We start from the raw sequence: 18,933 nt of genomic DNA, 5'->3' as shown, positions 1-18,933 counted from the left end.
GACTCCCCGAGACCCTGGACAACCTGGGACCCCTGAATCTAGCTCAGTATTGTCCACTCTGACTAGCAGTGGCTCCTCGCTGAATCTGGGACCTTCTGCATGCAAAGCAGATGTCCTGTCACTGAGTTACAGCTCTCTCCCCAAAGAGCTTTACCTCTCCCTCTACTTCTCCTTCAGGCCCAGGATGAGAGGAATTACCACATCTTTTACTGCATGCTGAAAGGAATGACCCCAGAACAGAAGAAGCTGCTGGGGCTTAGGAAAGCGGCCGACTATAACTACCTCTCAATGGTGAGGGCAATGCTGCATAGTTTTTAAGGGAAGGAGGAGGGGAGGGTCCGTGTCAAGAAAATTAAGGGCTGTGGAATTCCATGGGTGTTTGAGGCCTAGTTTTCACTGAAGTCGATGCTTGTGGACTGTAACTTTTCAGACTGTGGGTGGAGGCTCATGTATGGAATGTTTCTCCACACTGATAAAAATCTCTGTGCTTAGAAAACTAGCATGTCAGGGAGAAGGCTAGGCTAAAATGCTTCTATCTGGCATGCCATGCTAGTTCTCTACATGCAGGGGATTTTCCTGCATGCTTTACAGTCTTTTCAACCTTTTATTTTATTAATTTTATTTATTTATTATTTGATTTATATCCCTCCCTTCCTCCCGGCAGGAGCCCAGGGTGGCAAACAAAAGCACTAAAAAGAACTTTAAAGCATCATAAAAACAGACCTTAAAATTCAGGTCTGTGGTGGCTCCCTGTTTATGAAGTGCCCTCCCCAGAGGGGCTTGTCTGGCACCCAAGTTACGAACCTTTCAGCACTAGGTGAAGACCTTTTTATTCTCCCAGGCCTTTTAATCCATAATTTATTTATCTAAGGCAGCCTTTCCCAACCAGTGTGCCTCCAGATGTTGTTGGACCACAACTCCCATCAGCCTCAGCCAGCATTGCCAATGGTCAGGAAAGATGGGAGTTGTGGTCCAACAACATCTGGAGGCACAATGGTTGGGAAAGGCTGATCTAAGGTGTACAGCAACATAAAAACCTTTAGAAGCAATCTAAAGCAATCATTTAAATGGCTGGCTTCTGCTCCTTGCACTCTCTGCTGATGGACTGTGTGCGGTGTGGTTCTCCTTAGGGTAACTGCATTACCTGTGATGGCCGTGATGACAGCAAAGAGTACTCAAACATCCGAGCAGCGATGAAAGTCCTCATGTTCACCGACACTGAAAACTGGGAGATCTCCAAGCTTCTGGCAGCCATCTTGCATATGGGGAACTTGCAGTATGAAGGTAATATGCCCAGGAAATACAGGAATACCCCGCTATATGGACATTCACTTGCTTTTACGGACATACTCCATACTCCACCATGCCCCTGTTTATGTACGCTTGCTTCACACTTATGGACACTTAACGGTGTATGGGGGTGGAAATAGACGTGATTGCGCCACCGCGAATCAACTGGGAGGAGTGATCAGCTGACAGACGCGGCAGCTCAGCAGCAGAGGCTTTAGCGCAGGGCTTTGAGGCTCCGCATGAAGGAGAGGTAAAAAAAGTTTTAAAAGGTAGTGCTTCACTTTAAGGACATTTTCGGTTTACGTACTCGTTCTGGTCCCACTGAGTACGTTAATGCAAGGTATTCCTGTAGAGGACGACTTTTTGGTTGGATAACAGTGATAAATCAGATTTTGCTGGAGAGATGCCACATTAGCTCCTTACCTTTAAAGCAATATTACACCTCTATAAAACGTCATGGCTTCCCCCAAAGAATCCTGGGAATTGTAGTTTGTTAAGGGTGGGGAGGGTTGTTAGGAGACCCCCGTTCCCCTCATAGAGCTACAATTCCCAGAATTCTCTGGGAAGAGGGATAGATTGTTGAACAATTCTGGGAATGAGGTTAAGGAAGGGGTAGGCATGTTGGGAGCTGGGATGATGGAAGGCGTGTGTATGTCAGGGGAGGGGAAGCTCTCTGCAAGCAGTTCATTCAGATCTTAGACAAGAGTGATCTGTCCCTTTGCTCTGCCTGAGTAGCAGGAAAAGAGAGAGAGGAGGAGGTGGAGAGTGAAGTGGGGGAGCAGAAAGAGAGAGACAGCGGTCCCGTCTGTATGACTGTATAATCTGCACAGTTATAGCTTTGTGTCCTCATTAATTTACTGTCGTCCATATGACGTTGCAAGCTAGTACGGATTTTCGCGTTCACAAATCCGCACCACCGAAAAACCGATATGCTTTCCTGAACCGATAATCAATCACATTAACTTCTGTGAGCTCAGATGCAATGTGGCAGATCCTGCAATAGGCCGTCCATGGGCGTTCCTCCGTCATATGCCAATCCCCTTGTCTCTTTCCCACCCAATAGCACATCCACAAACCTGTGCGTGTGTGGGAATTAAAAAAAAAGGTAAACATTTCTGCGCTGTTCTGAAAAAGCGTGCGAAAAGCAAACGACTGTTATGGACCAGTCACTGAAAAGGGGTGGACTTAAGGGAGTGGCCAAGAGAGCCAGTGGTTCGAATCCCCACACAGCCATGAAGCTCACTGGGTGACCTTGGGCCAGTCACTGCCCCTCAGCCTCATGAAAACCCTATTCATAGGGTCGCCATAAGTCAGAATCGACTTCAAGTCAGTACATATACATATATATATAAGGGAGTGGCCAATCCTAAAACAATTTAGACAAAAAAAAAGCCCACACGTATGAATGCTTGATAATTGGGTTTTCACAATAATCTGACTTACACAAACAGGACATGTATGGATCTTGAGACCACCAACCGAATATGGAAAATTTGGATTTTGTGGTTAGGTACGGAAGGGAAAGAAGCAGCCCCACCCATTTTTGGCTCTGGTCCCACGCACCACCAACTTTAGCCCTGCCCATCACTGCCATGAGGCCCCCAACAGATTATCCTGCAAGGGTATGTAGCCCTCTACAGAAAAAAAGTGCCCCATCCACACCTGAGTTCGTGTGAAGTAGCAAAAGAAGCTGTTTTGGGAACAGAGAGTAGAGAGTGAGTTGAAGGCTGGAAGCACCTTGGCATGCACAGCACTTTTCCCTCTCTGGGGATCTGACATAGTGAAATGCATGGATAGGAAAACATTTTCAGCCCAAGGGCCACATTCCTTTATGGGAAATCTTCCAGAGGCTGACTTCAGCCAAAAAGAATAGAAACCCAACCTAAAAACTCAAATGGGTTAGGTAATGTATCTATTAGTACATCTAAAATATTAAATATAATTTTATTATTAAAAAAACTAGCAATCATAACACATTATTGAAAACCATAATAAAATATCTTCAATACATTCCTTGCATTCAAATCTTGTACTAGATCTTTCCCAGACATGTTTCAGCCTGTAAAGGTCTTCTTCAGTGTGTACTTGTTTGGTAGCTGGATGTTCCTGAGCTCCTCCTGAGATGGCTAATAAAATAAGTAATTCTATTGAATTTGAGAGACCTGTATCATCAAGGATTTTTATTCATAGAATCATAGAATAGTAGAGTTGGAAGGGGCCTATAAGGCCATCAAGTCCAACCCCCTGCTCAATGCAGGGATCCAAATCAAAGCATTCCCGACAGATGGCTGGCCAGCTGCCTCTTGAAGGCCTCCAATGTCAGAGAGCCCACCACCTCCCTAGGTCATTGGTTCCATTGTCCTAACAGTTAGGACATTTTTCCTGACTTTCAGTCCTGATATTCAGTATATCAGTTCAAATTAAAAGACTGAGCAAGATACACATCTGTACAATATATGGTGTAGGTCATATTTATTATTTACAAGATCTAAAAACGCCTGAGGAGCTCTGGAACATCCAGCTACCAAAAATACACACTTTGGGAAAGATCTAGTACAAGATCTGAAAGCAAAGAATGTATTAAGGATATTTTATTGCCATACATGGTGGTTTTTAATAATGTTTTATGATTGCTAGCAATCATATAATAAAATTATTTTCAAACCTTACAGGGGCCACTTGTCAGTGCTGGGCGTTTGGCCAGAGGCAAAAGTGGGTGAAGCAACTTTTAACCTTTGTGCAGGAAGCTACATTCCAGCCACACAAATATCAGAGGTTTTTAAGTAACGTTGTTGAACATGTTTTGTTTTAATGTGTATTAAAGTTTGGTTTTGTGATGTTTTAATGTTTGGGGCACTTTTGTTTGCCGCCCTGGGCTCCTGCTGGGAGGAAGGGCAGGATATAATTCAAATAATAATAATAATAATAATAATAATAATAATAATAATAACAACAACAACAACAACAACAACAACAACTATATTTCCTGGGATTCATCCCCATGCAGCTCGAACCTATGACAACCTGGATGCCTGCGAGGTTGTTCACTCTGCATCCCTGATCACTGCTGCTTCATTACTAGAGGTGAGCTGAAAATCTTCCTTCATTGTCTTGTTTGCTTATTCTTGGATGGTCGTCTTTATAACGGATGCACAGGAGAGAAAACAGGAATGGCAATGCCCCGACATAGAGGATCATGCTGAACGTAAGTGAAATGAAAATGGGTCCATTGGATCCTGCCCCGCTGATGCAATTCATATGGACGGTGCCAGAGAATGGACTGGTAGGGCATTGCCTCTGGACCCAGAGACTCAAGAGGGGCACGCTCAAAAGAGAGGAAAAAACCTCATGCATGCATGAGCCATTCTATATGCAGAATGATAGACAATGATAACAGTTCTGGACTGCCCCACTTCAGATTGCAGGGGGGGGGGAATCCCCTATCGTAGGAACATATAGTACACTGCCATATACTAAGTCAGACTTTCGGTCCCTCTAGGTCAATGTTACCTACACTGACTGGCAGCAGCCCTCCAGGATGTCAGGCAAGGTTCTCTCCCAGCCCTACCTAGACATGCCAAGGATGGAACCTGACACCCTTCGCATGCAAAGCAGATACTGAACTACAGCCCTTCCCTGACAGTGGAGAACCTGCAGCCCTCCAAATGTTGTTGAACTCCAGCTCCCCAGAGGGCTACAGGTTCCCCCATCCCTTCCAGTATTAGGTGCTGTGCAGGTACTGGCTGGTTGTGGGTGTTGCTATGTTTCTTATGGACAAATGCAGCTTCCTATGTTTTTTGTAATGTACTGTTCCTACTTTTGCCTTTTGGGAATGCCCAGTTAAAATGTCATAGGTATGAATTGCTACCATTGCTATTGTCCTTCAGAGTTTCTCTCCCCCCTCCCAAGACATCTTTAACCAGGGGTAGCCAGCATAGTGCCCTCCAGATTTTGTTGGACTACAACTCTCATCCCTGACCCTTGGCCAAGCTGGTTGGAGTTGGTGGAAATTGGAGTCCAATGATATCTGGGGAACCAGAAGTTCTCTATCTTTGCTGTTGTTAAGTGCCTTCAAGTCGATTATGACCCATGGCGACCCTATGAATCAGTGACCTCCAATAGCATCTGTTCAGATCTTGTAAGTTCAGGTCTCTGGCTTCCTTTATGGAATCAATCCATCTCTTGTTTGGCCTTCCTCTTTTTCTACTCCCTTCTGTTTTTCCCAGCATTATTGTCTTCTCTTGTGAATCATGTCTTCTCATTATGTGTCCAAAGTATGATAACCTCACTTTCATTTTAGCTTCTAGTGACAGTTCTGGTTTAATCTGTTCAAATATTTGTCTTTTTCGTAGTCCATGGTATGTGCAAAGCTCTCCTCCAACACCACATTTCGAATGAGTTGATTTTTCTCTTATCTGCTTTTTTCATTGTCCAACTTTCACATCCATACATAGAGATTGGGAATACCATGGTCTGAATAGTGTTCAGTGATACATCTCTGCATTTGAGGATCTTTTCTAGTTCTCTCACAGCTGCCCTCCCCAGTCCTAGCCTTCTTTTGATTTCTATGGTTTTCATGGCAAGAGGTATTCAGAGACTCCTCTACTAAACCCATAACACTGGTCAACACTAATTTTATTGCCAATGATGTTTGATCGATTTTAGGGTAACTTTGTGTCGCTGATTCCGAATATGGCATCGGTTTTGCTAGATTGGCTCTAATTTTTGAGATAATGGATGCCCCCATTGAAAAACATAACAAATTCAAAAAATTTAATGGTCAGGCATAGCCTGCCCACAAATGACATGGAAACTGTCTCAAATCATACAAAAGTAAACACATGAAATACCTAATGGCATTGTATTCAGTACAATAACATTAAAACAAAGTAAGCTGATTCAGATAATCACAATTAATGCATAGAAAAATGCTGTGTGTACAATTTTCTTTTATGTGGGGCATCAGGACAATCACGTTGGAGGCTCCAGCAGTAGTCTGCCATCATGTGTCTGTCCCATCTGCCTTGATAACTTTCCTCCATCACCTTTATATCCTGATAACCTCACTTTCATTTTAGCTTCTAGTGACAGTTCTGGTTTAATCTGTTCAAATATTTGTCTTTTTCGTAGTCCATGGTATGCGCAAAGCTCTCCTCCAACACCTCACTACAATCACCAAGATTATCCGGAAATCTGTCTAAGTGGCTATGGAGATAGTGTACCTTTATGCTCATATTAGTACCCAAATGTTTAAAGTTAGCGAGCATGTTTTGCACCAATTCTTCATAATTGTCTGCTTTGTGGTTACCCAAGAAGTTCTTGACAACTGAGACATAACTGCACCAGGCAGAAGCTTCAACATCATTCATAAATTTAGTGAAATTCAAATCATTGATGAGTTTACGAATTTTGGGACCATCAAAGATTCCTGCTTTTAGTTTTTCCATAGTCAGTCCAAGGAATGATCTACAAATGTATTTGAAGCAATCACCATCTTTGTCCAAGGCCTTAACAAATTGCTTCATCAGTCCAAGCTTGATATGGAGTGGTGGGAGAATGATTTTTTCTCTGTCAACCAATGGCTTGTTAATGATGTTCGCTGCACCTACAGTCATGTGTTCCCTTGAAGGCCATGTCACTTTTTTCCAATGATCTCGCTTTGCCCTACTATCCCACAAGCAGATGAAACAAGGGTACTTCGTGTATCCACTTTGCTGCCCAAGCAAGAAGTTCACCATCTTTAGATCAACACAAATAGACCACTGGTGCTCATGATAGCAGAGCTTCTGCAAGACCATTTTGATATTTTCATATTCTTCTTTAAGTTTTGTTGAGTGAGCAATTGGAAGAGATGCATAGCGATTACCATTGCGTGATAAAACACATTTCAAGCTTCTGGTGTGTCCGGATGCAGGATTGGGACCCTGGGAGTTCAGAGGATGAGGAGGAGGGGAGAGATGTTAGTTTCCCAGAGTTGCAGGAGAGAGAGAGGACAGAGATAGAGATGTCTGCCGACAGAGACCTTGAGAGCCTGGTAACCAGGGAAACAGACGGCTCCCAGAAGTTTCCCACACCCTCCCCTCTCTCCAGCCCAGAGCAGTTAGGGACGGAAAAAGGAGGGGTTCCAATTCCCCCTCAAGCGGAGAAAAACCTGCCTGACAGTTTAAACCTTCCCCTCCCTCTTCCCCCCATCCTAGAAGCAGATACTTTAGAAGAAGAGAAGGCCATGCCCCCACCCTCGCCTCGTTCCAGGAGGCGTCTCAAAGTAACAAGGGAAAGAGAAAGGAGGGGTTTAGAACAGGGCGCTTTGAGACGAAGTGAGAGAATTCGCGCCAGAAAAACCCCTTTATAAAGAGTGGGGGGAGCAGAGCGCCCCTGTTCTGTCACCTTTCTTCCATGTTGCAGGTTCTTGTTTACAGAAGTTGTTCATGCGACGGAGGAGTCTATGTCTGGAAATTACTTTAATAAAAACTGATTTGCTTTCACCAAATGATCTGATTCTTGAGTCCCAACCTGAACACGACATGGTGGAGCTGTCTATAAAAAGCCACGAATCTTCTGGTCGATATTCTGGTAGTCCTATTTGGAGAAGAAGTCTAGGAATGTTATTGCAGTATACAAGTTCTTCATCTTGGCTGAAGTATGGAAGAAGTCCCTCCTCTCTTGTCCGATAAGCTGTTATGTTAGCTTTCGGCTGTAGACAGTTCTTTTCCATTAGCCTGGATGCTAAAAGTTCAGATGCTTGCTTTGACAGACTGAGGTCTCGTATTAGATCATTGAGTTCTTTTTGGGAGAACTGCTCAGGTGTTGAAAAGCTTTCTTCATATCCACTTCCAGGGCTACCACCTGTGCTATACTCCACGTCCAGCATTTCTTCAACATCTGACAATGGAAGGTCAGGCAGTGAGGTAAACACTGGTATGGGAACGTCTTCGCTGTGTAGCACAGGTTGCCTTGCTGAGTATAAATCAGGATACTCCCACTTATGTTTCTTGTAGCGATTGAAGCCTTTCACATTCACAACACAAAAATAACAATCATCGTAATGGTTTTGCGGCTTTCTCCACACCATAGGCACACCAAAGTATCAATATATTATATGCAATGGATAAACTTGCAAAGCAATGTTCAAGAGTAAAAAGACAGACCAAACCTTGCTCTATATGTCAGCAGCTACAGGTCGTATTGGGGTACAAACATCATTTGAGGGGTATCCATTATCTCAAAAACTAGAGCCAATTCGGCAAAACTAATGTCATTTTTGGATTTAGCAACCCCCAAATACCCTAAAGTCATTCAAACATCCTTGGCAACTAAAAAAAATTTTTTTTTTGTTGGGCTGTGGGGAGAAGACTCTGCTAAACCCTGCTTCCCTGTGCGCTACCGTGTTTGGTAGCAGTGTGCTCTCTGTAGGGCTCCTGAAGACGTGGGGACAGCCAATATTTGCAGGTGAGGGTGGGGAACAGCAGATTGCAAGGCATTACCAGGCCCAAACTAGACGTGTGTCTTCGCATTGAACGTACAGAGATGTTTCTTTAATGGAAACCGCAGCCATGAGCAAGGGAATCACCAATGACAAATTTCCTTCCAATGCAAATAGCTTTGGAGGATCAATGTTCGTCAGGACTGCAGCAGGGGAGGAAAGAGTTAAACTACCCCTTACTGCCTGCTGAGATCCCAATTATTGTCAGAACAGCACCTCCCAACCTCACTGTTTGCGCTTTTGAAAACTATGCATGTTAAATGCAAATATGCTTTTACGATACAGTCTTATTATACATCTGTCAGGAGCCAGCCTTGTTGAGTTCAGTAGGACTTATTTCCAGGTAAGCAAGTGCAGCCTTAATCTAGCTTGGCTTTCAGACTATCAAGTGCTGCTACCCGAACCACATACTTCTCCCTCCTCCGCATCATTTTTAACTGATGTAGGCATTATAGGCACACATACTTTACAATTGATCTATATGTGAAGGCCCCATTTAGCTAGCATGGCTGATCGCTGTAGGCACATAGGACCTGCAACAAAATGTTGTGGACATGCTTCTGTCCAGGGTTCCAGCCAGCCAGTCAGTCAGGATAACATTTGTTTTAAAGAGCAGATGCAGAGCATGGCACTCCTCCTTCTCCTATAGTTTTCCATTTGTTTTTCCAGCTCAGCATTCCTTAGCTATTGAGCATGCCTCATCCTTCTTGGTGGTTTTGCAGGGGACACCCTCGTACAGTTCTTAAACTATACATAGAGATTAGGAATGGGGAGAAATTCAATTCAGTTAACATTTAAAGCCAAATCTATCCAATTTGGACTTTCCAAAACAATATGAGATGTTTGCAAAAATGCATAGGGGGAAGCATGCATAAAAATGAATATATTAGTGAAAATAACATACAAAATGCATAGTATTAGGAAACATTGCTTGCAAAAATGTGTATGTTAGTCAAAACTGCATACAAAAATGTGTTCCTTAGGAGAAACTCACACTGAAATGCTGAAGGATTTTCGTGGTGTTGTTTTTTTTTAAAAAAATTCAAATTGCTGCAGAAATGTGGAGAACTGAATTTAAGTTTAGAAAAATCACAAATGGAGAGAACCAAAACTGGCAGGTCCTTCCATCCATAATAGCGATACAGATCAGGAATCGCCAACGTGGCGCTCAAGTGCGCTGGCCAGAACCTCCTGCGGTGCCCGTGAAAGGTCTCAGTAAATACCCTCTCAAAAATGCACAACTGTTTGCTGTTGCTGCTCAGTTCCTGTTTACACTGGCTCACTGAACAAGCGCCTTAAATCTGCACACATTTCTTTGCATGCTGGGACTGGACACCTACCCATTCTTCTGTCCTGAACAGAGGAGAGGTATAAAGAGCTTCTGTGTCTAAGCACTGGCTGATGTAGGTACCTTCCCCCCAACTGGGATTGGATGGGTTGATGGGGAGGCCATGCCCCACCATTCTGTGGTCCTGTCTTTTTTAATGCTCTTTTGGAGGTAGCAGACATTTTGTGTGATGTCACGCCGCTGTGTTATGACCATGACCCCCTTTGTGACCGGTCCCCATGGCACTGTCTCAAAATTCCAAATGTGCCCAGTGCCCCAAAAAGGTTGGGAATCCCTGAAACAGATATGAGGTGGCTTTCAATACTAGTCCTACTCAGAGGAGACCCACTGAAGTTAATGGAAACAGCTAAGGTTCATTGATTTCAGTGGGTCTACTCTGAGTAAGACTTCAGTTGAATGCAACCCATTGTGCTTCTGCAAACCTTGTTGCTCTCCGTGAACATGCTGAAGTCTTCCTCATGCCTTTCAATGGTTACGTTTTGCCTAAAAAGCTGTTTACTCTCACAGCCTCAGTTCATTATGTGAGGGTTTGCGGTGATCGCTGCTTGGAGTTGCAGAGGACAGTGAATTGCTTTTCTTTTCAATGCATCTAGGTTGACCCTCAGGATCTGATGAACTGCCTCACTAGCCGGACTATTATCACAAGGGGTGAGACAGTCTCCACCCCTCTCAGCATGGAGCAAGCGCTAGATGTCAGGGATGCTTTTGTAAAGGTAAATCCTGGAAGATCATCACATTCTTGACTCTTCCTCTGTCTCTCTTCTTTCCTCCCTTCTCCCTTTCTTCAAGCACCAGATTGTGCGGTGAGGTGCGAGCCAGTGTGGCATAGCGGCTGGAGGGTTGGACTGGGACCAGGGAGACCAGGGTTCGAATCCCCACTCAGCCATGAAGCCCACTGGGTGATCTTGGGCCAGTTACTATCTATCAGCCTAATCAACCTCACAGGGTTGTTGTAAGGATAAAATCAGGAGCGGGGGAGACCCACATTTGTATGCCACCTTGAGCTCCTTGGAAGAAAGTCGGGATATACATTTAATAATAAATAAATAATTAATATACGGCTTAATTACAATCATTTCTAAACAGTGTACTCAATAAAATATTAGACAGGCACCACCTTTGTTCTCTTTTCAGCTCCTACTGAAGACTTTCCTCTTTCAACAAGCCTTTTAAGTAGAGACATTATCCCAGTTCTACATCTGTGCTGGAATTGCTTTTTAAGATCTTTTTAAAGCTGCTTTTTTAAAAAAAGCTGTTTTGTTTTAATATGTTTTAAAGTCTTTTGTTTTTAAGATGTTTTAGAGTGTTTTCAGTGTTTTTGTCTGCCGCCCTGTGGGAGGAAGGGCAAGATATAAATTTAATAAACAAATAAATTAATAATAAAAAGAAAATAAAAGTAAGTTAAAACTATAAACCAGAATTCAGTTAAACAGCCTGCTGGAATTAAAAAAAGTTTTCAGTTAGTTCTGGGGTTATATAACCAGTGGGGAGCGGAATACGTAATGCGGGAGGGAACCTCAGGCCCAGGGGCCAAATGTGGCTCTCTGGGCATCTCTCTCTGGCCCTTAGGAATTTCCCCAGGCCACACCCCTTCTTCTCAAGCCACATCTACACCCCTTCTTCTCAGGCCACACCCCTTACCAGCTCTGCTTCGAAGCATCCTCAAGTATTTTTGCTTGTCTGGAACGTGTCCTTCACCTCTGACAATGCCTCATGCCTGCCTTGACGGAGGACAAAGAGGGGTGTATGAGAGAGGGGTGTATGGAAGCAACCCTGCCATCAGAGATAATATTCACATTCACGGCTCCACCCACCTTTGCCTCTGGCCCCACCCACCATGTAACAACTCTCCCCTCCCCCCACAAAGTATCCCAGAAGGAATATAATTTTCTAGGGCAAACTCAGTTTGTGGGTTCACTGGAGTAGAATGACATTGTGCAGGAGCCATGCTGAAGAGCCAGGACTTTTGAGGCAAGCTATAAAATAAAGTGGTGTTGAGTTCCCTTCCATTTCTTCATTATTATTTTTTACAGGGAATCTACGGAAGGCTTTTTGTGTGGATTGTAGAGAAGATAAACGCTGCTATTTACAGACCTCCCTCCCGTGAGCACAAAAGTGTCAGGCGATCCATTGGGCTCCTTGATATCTTTGGGTTTGAGAACTTCACTGTAAACAGGTACAGGCCCTGGGTTATATTCAGCAAGACCCTTATTCAGTGGCTGGTGGGTGATAAGGTTGCAGGGAAAGAGGGGGTTCATCCCCCAATGCCCTGGCCCAGGTAGGATGGAGAAGGGAAGGTGAAGGAAGGTCAGTCTCAATAGAAATGTTGCCCAGTTCCATGTAGGCACTTCTGAGTAGGGATGGGAGGATCTGTCAAATTCAGTGCTCCAGGTTTCTGCAACGATTTGTGATTACTATATATTTTTTTTAAAACTTCTGAAAATTGTTCAGCATTTTAATGTGAATTCCTCCTAATAAACACATTTTTTTATCCAGTTTTGACTAATGTACCCATTTTTGCAAGCCATTTCTCCAAATGTACTGCAATTTTGTATGATACATGCACTAGTATAATGATTTTATGCACACTTCCCCTAAAATATGCATTTTTGTAACCTTTGTTAGGCTGGAGAATTGCATTGCAAAATTTGGATAAGTGCGACTTTCAAAGGATGGCTGTGTTTCCATTCTCATATTGTTTCGGAAAGTGTGAATTGGATAGATGTGAACTGAATCAAATTTCTCCCTTGTCCGTGCTTCTGATAAGGGTGGAAATTTCATTTATTTATTTATTTAAAGTATTTCTATCCCGCCCTTCTACCCTGTAATAGGGCACTCAGGGCAGCTTACAAAAATAAAATCAAACACGTACATAATAAAATTGTAAACAATAAAATCACAAAAACATTAAAATAAATTAAAATACATTAAATACAATATATATATATATATACACAAACATATAACATATATATAGGGAGTAGAAACGTATATATAGGGAAATGAAACAAAAATTCTGATGCAGTTTTTCCAGAGGCTACTTTGACATAGTAAAACTTAGGCCAGGGGTTATTAACATTTTTGCGCCAGTGAGCACATCTGGAATTTTGAGAAAGTGTTGTGGGTGCCTGTCATGAGATGACTGGTGTGGGGCATAACATAGAATATCAGCCGTAGGATATGATATAACACAAAATGCCTATCACACCTAAAAGAACAACAACAACAAAAACCAGAGAGGAACATAAAAGGGTGCAGGCATACCCCCAACCCCCATGAATGGAAAACAAGACACCTGCATCAACCACTTGCATGCTCAACCACAGGGACAACTTTTTGCACCTCTCCTCTGCTCAGAAGGGATGGGAAAGTGAGTGTCCAATCTTGGCATCCAATGAATGTGGCCATGCTTAAGGGGCCATGTTCCATGTAGGATCCACACCCTGCCTAATGCTAGGGCTGGCCCTGTACCTGAAGGCATAAGCTGTGTCACCACTGAAAAGGCCCTGCTTAGATATGTTGCCAAAGTTCAGCTAGTGCAGGCTCCCAGACAGGACCTCACATGTTTGAATCAGAGCTTGGAAATTTTACTTTTTTGAACTACAACTCCCATCAGCCGCAGCCAGCATGGACACTGGATTGGGCTGTTGGGCATTGTAGTTCAAAAAAGTAACCTTTCCAAGCTCTGGTTTGAATGGAGTGCATGTGGGGTATATTGGCGCAGGGAAGGGTAAGGGGATCCTTCAGGATCACAATTAGGGCAATCTCAGCAGACTTTCTGTTAGCTTGTTTCTGTTATAAAATTATTCTTAGTCTACATTCTTTCGTATGTATGTATGGAACCGACTGCCTAGGGAGGTGGTGGGATCCCCTTCGCTGGATGTCTTCAAGCAGAGGCTGGACAGCTATCTGCGGGAGATGCTCTAGCTGTGGATTTCCTGCTGTGAGCAGGGGGTTGGACTCGATGGCCTACAAGGCCCCTTCCAACTCCATGATTCTATGATTCTATGTTTCCCACTGATGCGTATTATTCCTCCCCCCCCCAGTTTTGAACAGCTCTGCATCAACTTTGCAAACGAGAACCTCCAGCAGTTCTTTGTTCGCCACGTCTTCAAGCTTGAGCAGGAGGAATACAACTTGGAGAATATTAACTGGCAGCACATTGAGTTCACTGACAACCAGGATGCGCTGGATATGATTGCCATCAAGCCAATGAACATCATCTCTCTCATTGACGAGGAGAGCAAGTTTCCCAAGGTCAGAGTTAAGAAAATAAGAACGCCCACTATTTCAGGCTAAAGGCCCATCTATTGTGGCTAACCAGATGCCCGTGGGAAGCCTGAAAGGAGCTGACTGCAAGAGTACATTCCCCACTTGTGATTCCCAGCAACTGGCATTTAGAGGCATACCCCTCTGACAGTGGAATTAGAACATAGCCATCATGGCTAGTAGCCACTTCTAGCCTTATCCTCCATGAATTTGTTTAATCCTCTTTTAAAGCCATCCAAGTTGGTGGCCATCACTGTCTTTTGTGGGAGCAAATTGCATAGTTTAACTATGCCGTGCATGCAGAAGTACTTCCTTTTGCCTGTTCTGAATCTTGCAACATTTGCCTTCATTGGATGAGCCCAAGTCCTAGTATTATGAAAGAGGGAGAAAAAAAATTCTTTATCCATTTTGTCTATGCCGTGCGTCATTTGATAGACCTCAGTCATGTGCACCTCCCACACACACACATTTAGGCTGTGAACACACTAGTCGCCTACAGCAAAGTGTTTCCATTGGCCGCACCTGGAGGGGGAATGGGTTGATCCGCCAATCAGTTGCGAAATCTCTTTGAAGCTGAATTTTAGAAAAAAAATGCACTCGAGCTGCTCCCACCAGGTTTTACAGTAAAAAGGGCTGGGGTTTGACTAGCATTGTGTGCCCCCATTTTCTGAAGAGAGAGGTGGAGATGCACTGGAACTGGCAGAACAGTGAGTGTGTTTCTATCCTTACTTGTTCCATGCTGGATTGGAGCATTATCACTAGGGCTGTATTCCGGAGGGTTAGATGTGATAGTCAGTTGTATAAAACAACACCAGCAACAAATGGGCACCAGCCACCACTGACTCATACCCTGAACACAAGAAATAGGATACAGGGAATGATACCTTAAACCAAATGGACTGCCTTAAGTCCCAACTTATGGCAACCCTATGAATAGGGTTTTCGTGGTAAGCGGTATTCAGAGGGGGTTTTGCCATTGCCTTCCTCTGAGGCTGAGAGGCAGTGACTGGCCCAAGGCCACCCAGTGAGCTTCATGGCTGTGTGGGGGTTCAAACCCTGGTCTCCCAGGTCGTAGTCCAACACACTAACTGCTACACCACACCCTGTGTGCAGACTCTGTAATGATTTTTAACACATACACACACACATCAACTAGCTTGCACAAGCTGTTGAAACTGTTGGGATGCAATTCAGCTTAGAATCATAGAATAGCAGAGTTGGGAGGGACCTATAAGGCCATTGAGTCCAACTCCCTGCTCAGTGCAGGAATCCAAATTAAAGTATCTAGGACAGGTGCTGTCCAGCTACCTCTTGAATGCTTCCAGGATTGCTGGGGCTTTGCATGGGAAAGAGTAGATAGAGAGGGTAACCTCCATGCTTCCTAGACTGTCTGTCTGAGCTAACCTGTGCTAATCTTCCTTTAGGTTAACCTCATTTCCTGCACCTCCCTTGGGAGGGGAGACATCTCCCCTTTGTGTGTCTCTCTCTACCAGAGATGAAAGCATGGCTCTTTGTATCTCCAACCTTAGTTAGCCACAACTAGGGATCTCCCCTATCCAGTATGTGTTTCCTATAATAAATGTAAGCTTTCTTGTTTTTGTAAAACCAGCGTCTCAGTGTGGTTATATCCAGGGCAAAGCATGCTCCTTCTCTAAGGAACCTGTCACAGTTCATCTTCTGCTAAACATTCAACTCCCAATGCTAGCACAAATTTCCATAGCCAGCCAAGGTTTCTTCTTTCTAACTAGCTTGTGCAATAACTTGAATGCGCAGCGACTGATAATTCCCCCCACTCGACAGAAAATAATTCAGATAGAATTCAGATAGATGACTTCAGGAGAAAACTGTCTGCATCAGCAGATCTACAGCCTCAGGGTTGCAACTTGAGCCTTTTGATATGACTGCAGCGCTCCTAACTGTGAGCCATTGTGTTTTAACTGATACAGGGAACAGACGCCACGATGTTGAATAAGCTGAACTCCCAGCATAAGCTTAATACCAATTACATCCCACCCAAAAACAACTACGACACCCAGTTTGGCATCAACCACTTTGCTGGAGTTGTGTACTATGAAACACAAGGTGAGCGGAAGCCTGAAGGTAAGAGGCAGCTGTCACCCGTCTGCAAATATCTGAATGACCTTTTTTGCAACATTAAAAGCCCACCTGGAAGTACCCCATAGCTTGCCCTGTGCCCATGAGATGGCATGGGCTCCAAATTGCATATGTGAATAATGCTGAGCTTCTGCTGCTGTCTTCTCCCTTATAGGATTTCTGGAGAAAAACAGGGACACGCTCCATGGAGACATCATCCAATTGGTGCATTCCTCGAGGAACAAATTCATCAAGCAGATCTTCCAGGCCGATGTAGCCATGGTAATAAATCTCTAGTCAAGAGGGGTAGGAGCAGAGTAGGTTGTTGGGTGTGGAATGAAAATAATGAAGGGAATAGCAAATAGGGTACACTCAGTAAAGGCTTGTATCTCATGTTAATCCTACTCGGAGACCCATTGAAATTAATAAACCTAAGTTACTCATCCTCCTCTTCTTTGTAGCATACAAAACCTCCTCTTCGGATGCATACCTTGACATGGTGAGGGGGTTTGAGAGTGTTGAAGAAGCTGACAGCAATGCCGTCAGGAGTCTAGACCAAGAGGCTAGACTCCTAGCAGGGGCATCCAAGGTGGAATGGTCAAAGCTGAGACACCAGACTAAGATGCATCCAAACTCAGAGGAAGGCAATGGTAAACCACCTCTGAATATCTCTTACCACAAAAACCCTATGAACAGAGCATCCAAAATGCAACACGAGATAGTGCTGGAAGATGAGACCCCCAGGTCAGAAGGCACTCACCGAGCTACTGGGGAAGAACAAAGGACAAGTACGAGTAGTGCTGTGACTAATGGCGCAGCTGGGTCAAAGCCGAAAGGAAGCCCAGAGGCTGATGCGCACAGATGCGAAAGGAGAGTCTGGAGTTGTACGACACACACAACAGGAACATGGAATGTGAGAAGCATGAACCAGGGAAAGTTAGAAATTGTCAAGCAAGAAATGGAACGCATCAACATCACAATACCTGGCGGAACGCCTCTCCCGATACGAACCTACCTGCTCACTATGTTCAACATCAAAGGCCCTCCTCCGAGTTCCGACCCATAGAGAGGCTCGGAGGGTTGTAACAAGATCTAGGGCCTTTTCAGTGGTGGCCCCCAAATTATGGAACAGTCTCCCCGACGAGGTACGCCTGGCGCCTACACTTCTATCTTTCCGGTGCCAGGTCAAAACCTTTTTATTCTCCCAGGCATTTTAATATGTTTTATTAGTTTTTAATATGTACCAGATTGTTTAATTGTTTAATATTGTTTAATATGTTTGCCTTTTAGTGTTTTTTATGTGATTTTATTGTATTTTACCTACTGTTGTGCACCGCCCAGAGAGCCTTCTGGCTGTGGGCGGTATAAAAATTGAATAAAATAAATAAATAAATAAACTTGGTGTGAGCGAACTAAAATGGACGGGAATGGGACATTTTCAATCAGGCAACTACAAAAAAATTTATGCAGGAAATGAGAAATTAATAAGAAATGAGGTTGCTTTAATAGTGAGAAGTGATGTAGCAAGAGCAATTAGGAGTTACAATGCAAGGTCTGAGCGAGTGATATCAATGAGATTAAATGGGAAACCTATCAACATAACCATCATCCAAGTCTATGCTCCGACAGCAAATGCAGAAGAAGAGGAATTGGAGAGATTTTATGCAGAAGTACAAGAAGAAATTGATCACACACCAAAACAAGATGTGCAAATAATCATGGGGGATTGGAATGCAAAAGTAAGGAACAGAGAAGAATTAGGAATTGTGGGGAAATGGGGCCTAGGAGACAGAAACGAAGCAGGAGAAAGACATTGAATTCTGTGAAGCCAATAATTTGTTTCTTGCAAACACATTTTTTGAACAACTGAAAAGACGACTATACATGTGGACATCACCAAATGGTCAATATAGGAATCAAATTGATTATATAATTGGTAGCAGAAGGTGGAGAAGTTTCATACTTTCTGCAAAAACAAGACCAGGAGCAGACTGCAGTACAGATCATGAACTGGTCGTATCGAAAATCAGAGTAAAGCTAAAGAAGACCAACAAAGGAATCATAATGCCAAAATACAATTTAAATAACATCCCAGAAGCATATAAAGATCAAATAAGGAACCGGTTTGAGGCTTTAAACTTAGTTGACAGAGAACCAGAAGAACTATGGAATGAAGTCAGAGACGTTATCAGAGAAGAATGCAAAAAGACAATACCTCTAGTTAAAAAGAGAGAAAGACCCCAATGGATGACTGAAGAAACTCTTCAAATGGTTCAAGAGAGAAGGAAAGCAAAAGCAAAAGGAGATAGAAACACAGTCAGAACCTTAAATGCAACAATACAGCGACTAGTACGTAGGGACAAAGAGAACTATTACAATAGTTACTGTATAGAAATAGAAGAGGACAACAAAAAGGGAAGAACAAGAGCCCTATTCCAAAAGATTAGAG

At 43.6% G+C, this 18,933-nt stretch overlaps 1 protein-coding gene across 1 annotated transcript in view; it reads left to right on the top strand.

The window, feature by feature from the left end:
• Positions 1-18,933, top strand: part of MYO7A (myosin VIIA) — a 158,961-nt gene that overhangs the window by 55,321 nt on the left and 84,707 nt on the right. Inside the window, exons 7-14 of the mRNA XM_061629024.1 lie at positions 178-291; positions 1,131-1,284; positions 4,298-4,374; positions 10,715-10,834; positions 12,155-12,297; positions 14,168-14,378; positions 16,337-16,472; positions 16,660-16,766. Coding sequence (XP_061485008.1) covers positions 178-291; positions 1,131-1,284; positions 4,298-4,374; positions 10,715-10,834; positions 12,155-12,297; positions 14,168-14,378; positions 16,337-16,472; positions 16,660-16,766 — 1,062 coding nt within the window. The remainder of the gene's footprint in view (positions 1-177; positions 292-1,130; positions 1,285-4,297; positions 4,375-10,714; positions 10,835-12,154; positions 12,298-14,167; positions 14,379-16,336; positions 16,473-16,659; positions 16,767-18,933) is intronic.

The sequence above is a fragment of the Rhineura floridana genome, chromosome 5 (genome assembly GCF_030035675.1).
Source record: "Rhineura floridana isolate rRhiFlo1 chromosome 5, rRhiFlo1.hap2, whole genome shotgun sequence".
NCBI lineage: Eukaryota > Metazoa > Chordata > Lepidosauria > Squamata > Rhineuridae > Rhineura > Rhineura floridana.
Note: the sequence above shows the minus strand (reverse complement) of the source record. Positions and strands in the feature narration are given on the sequence as shown.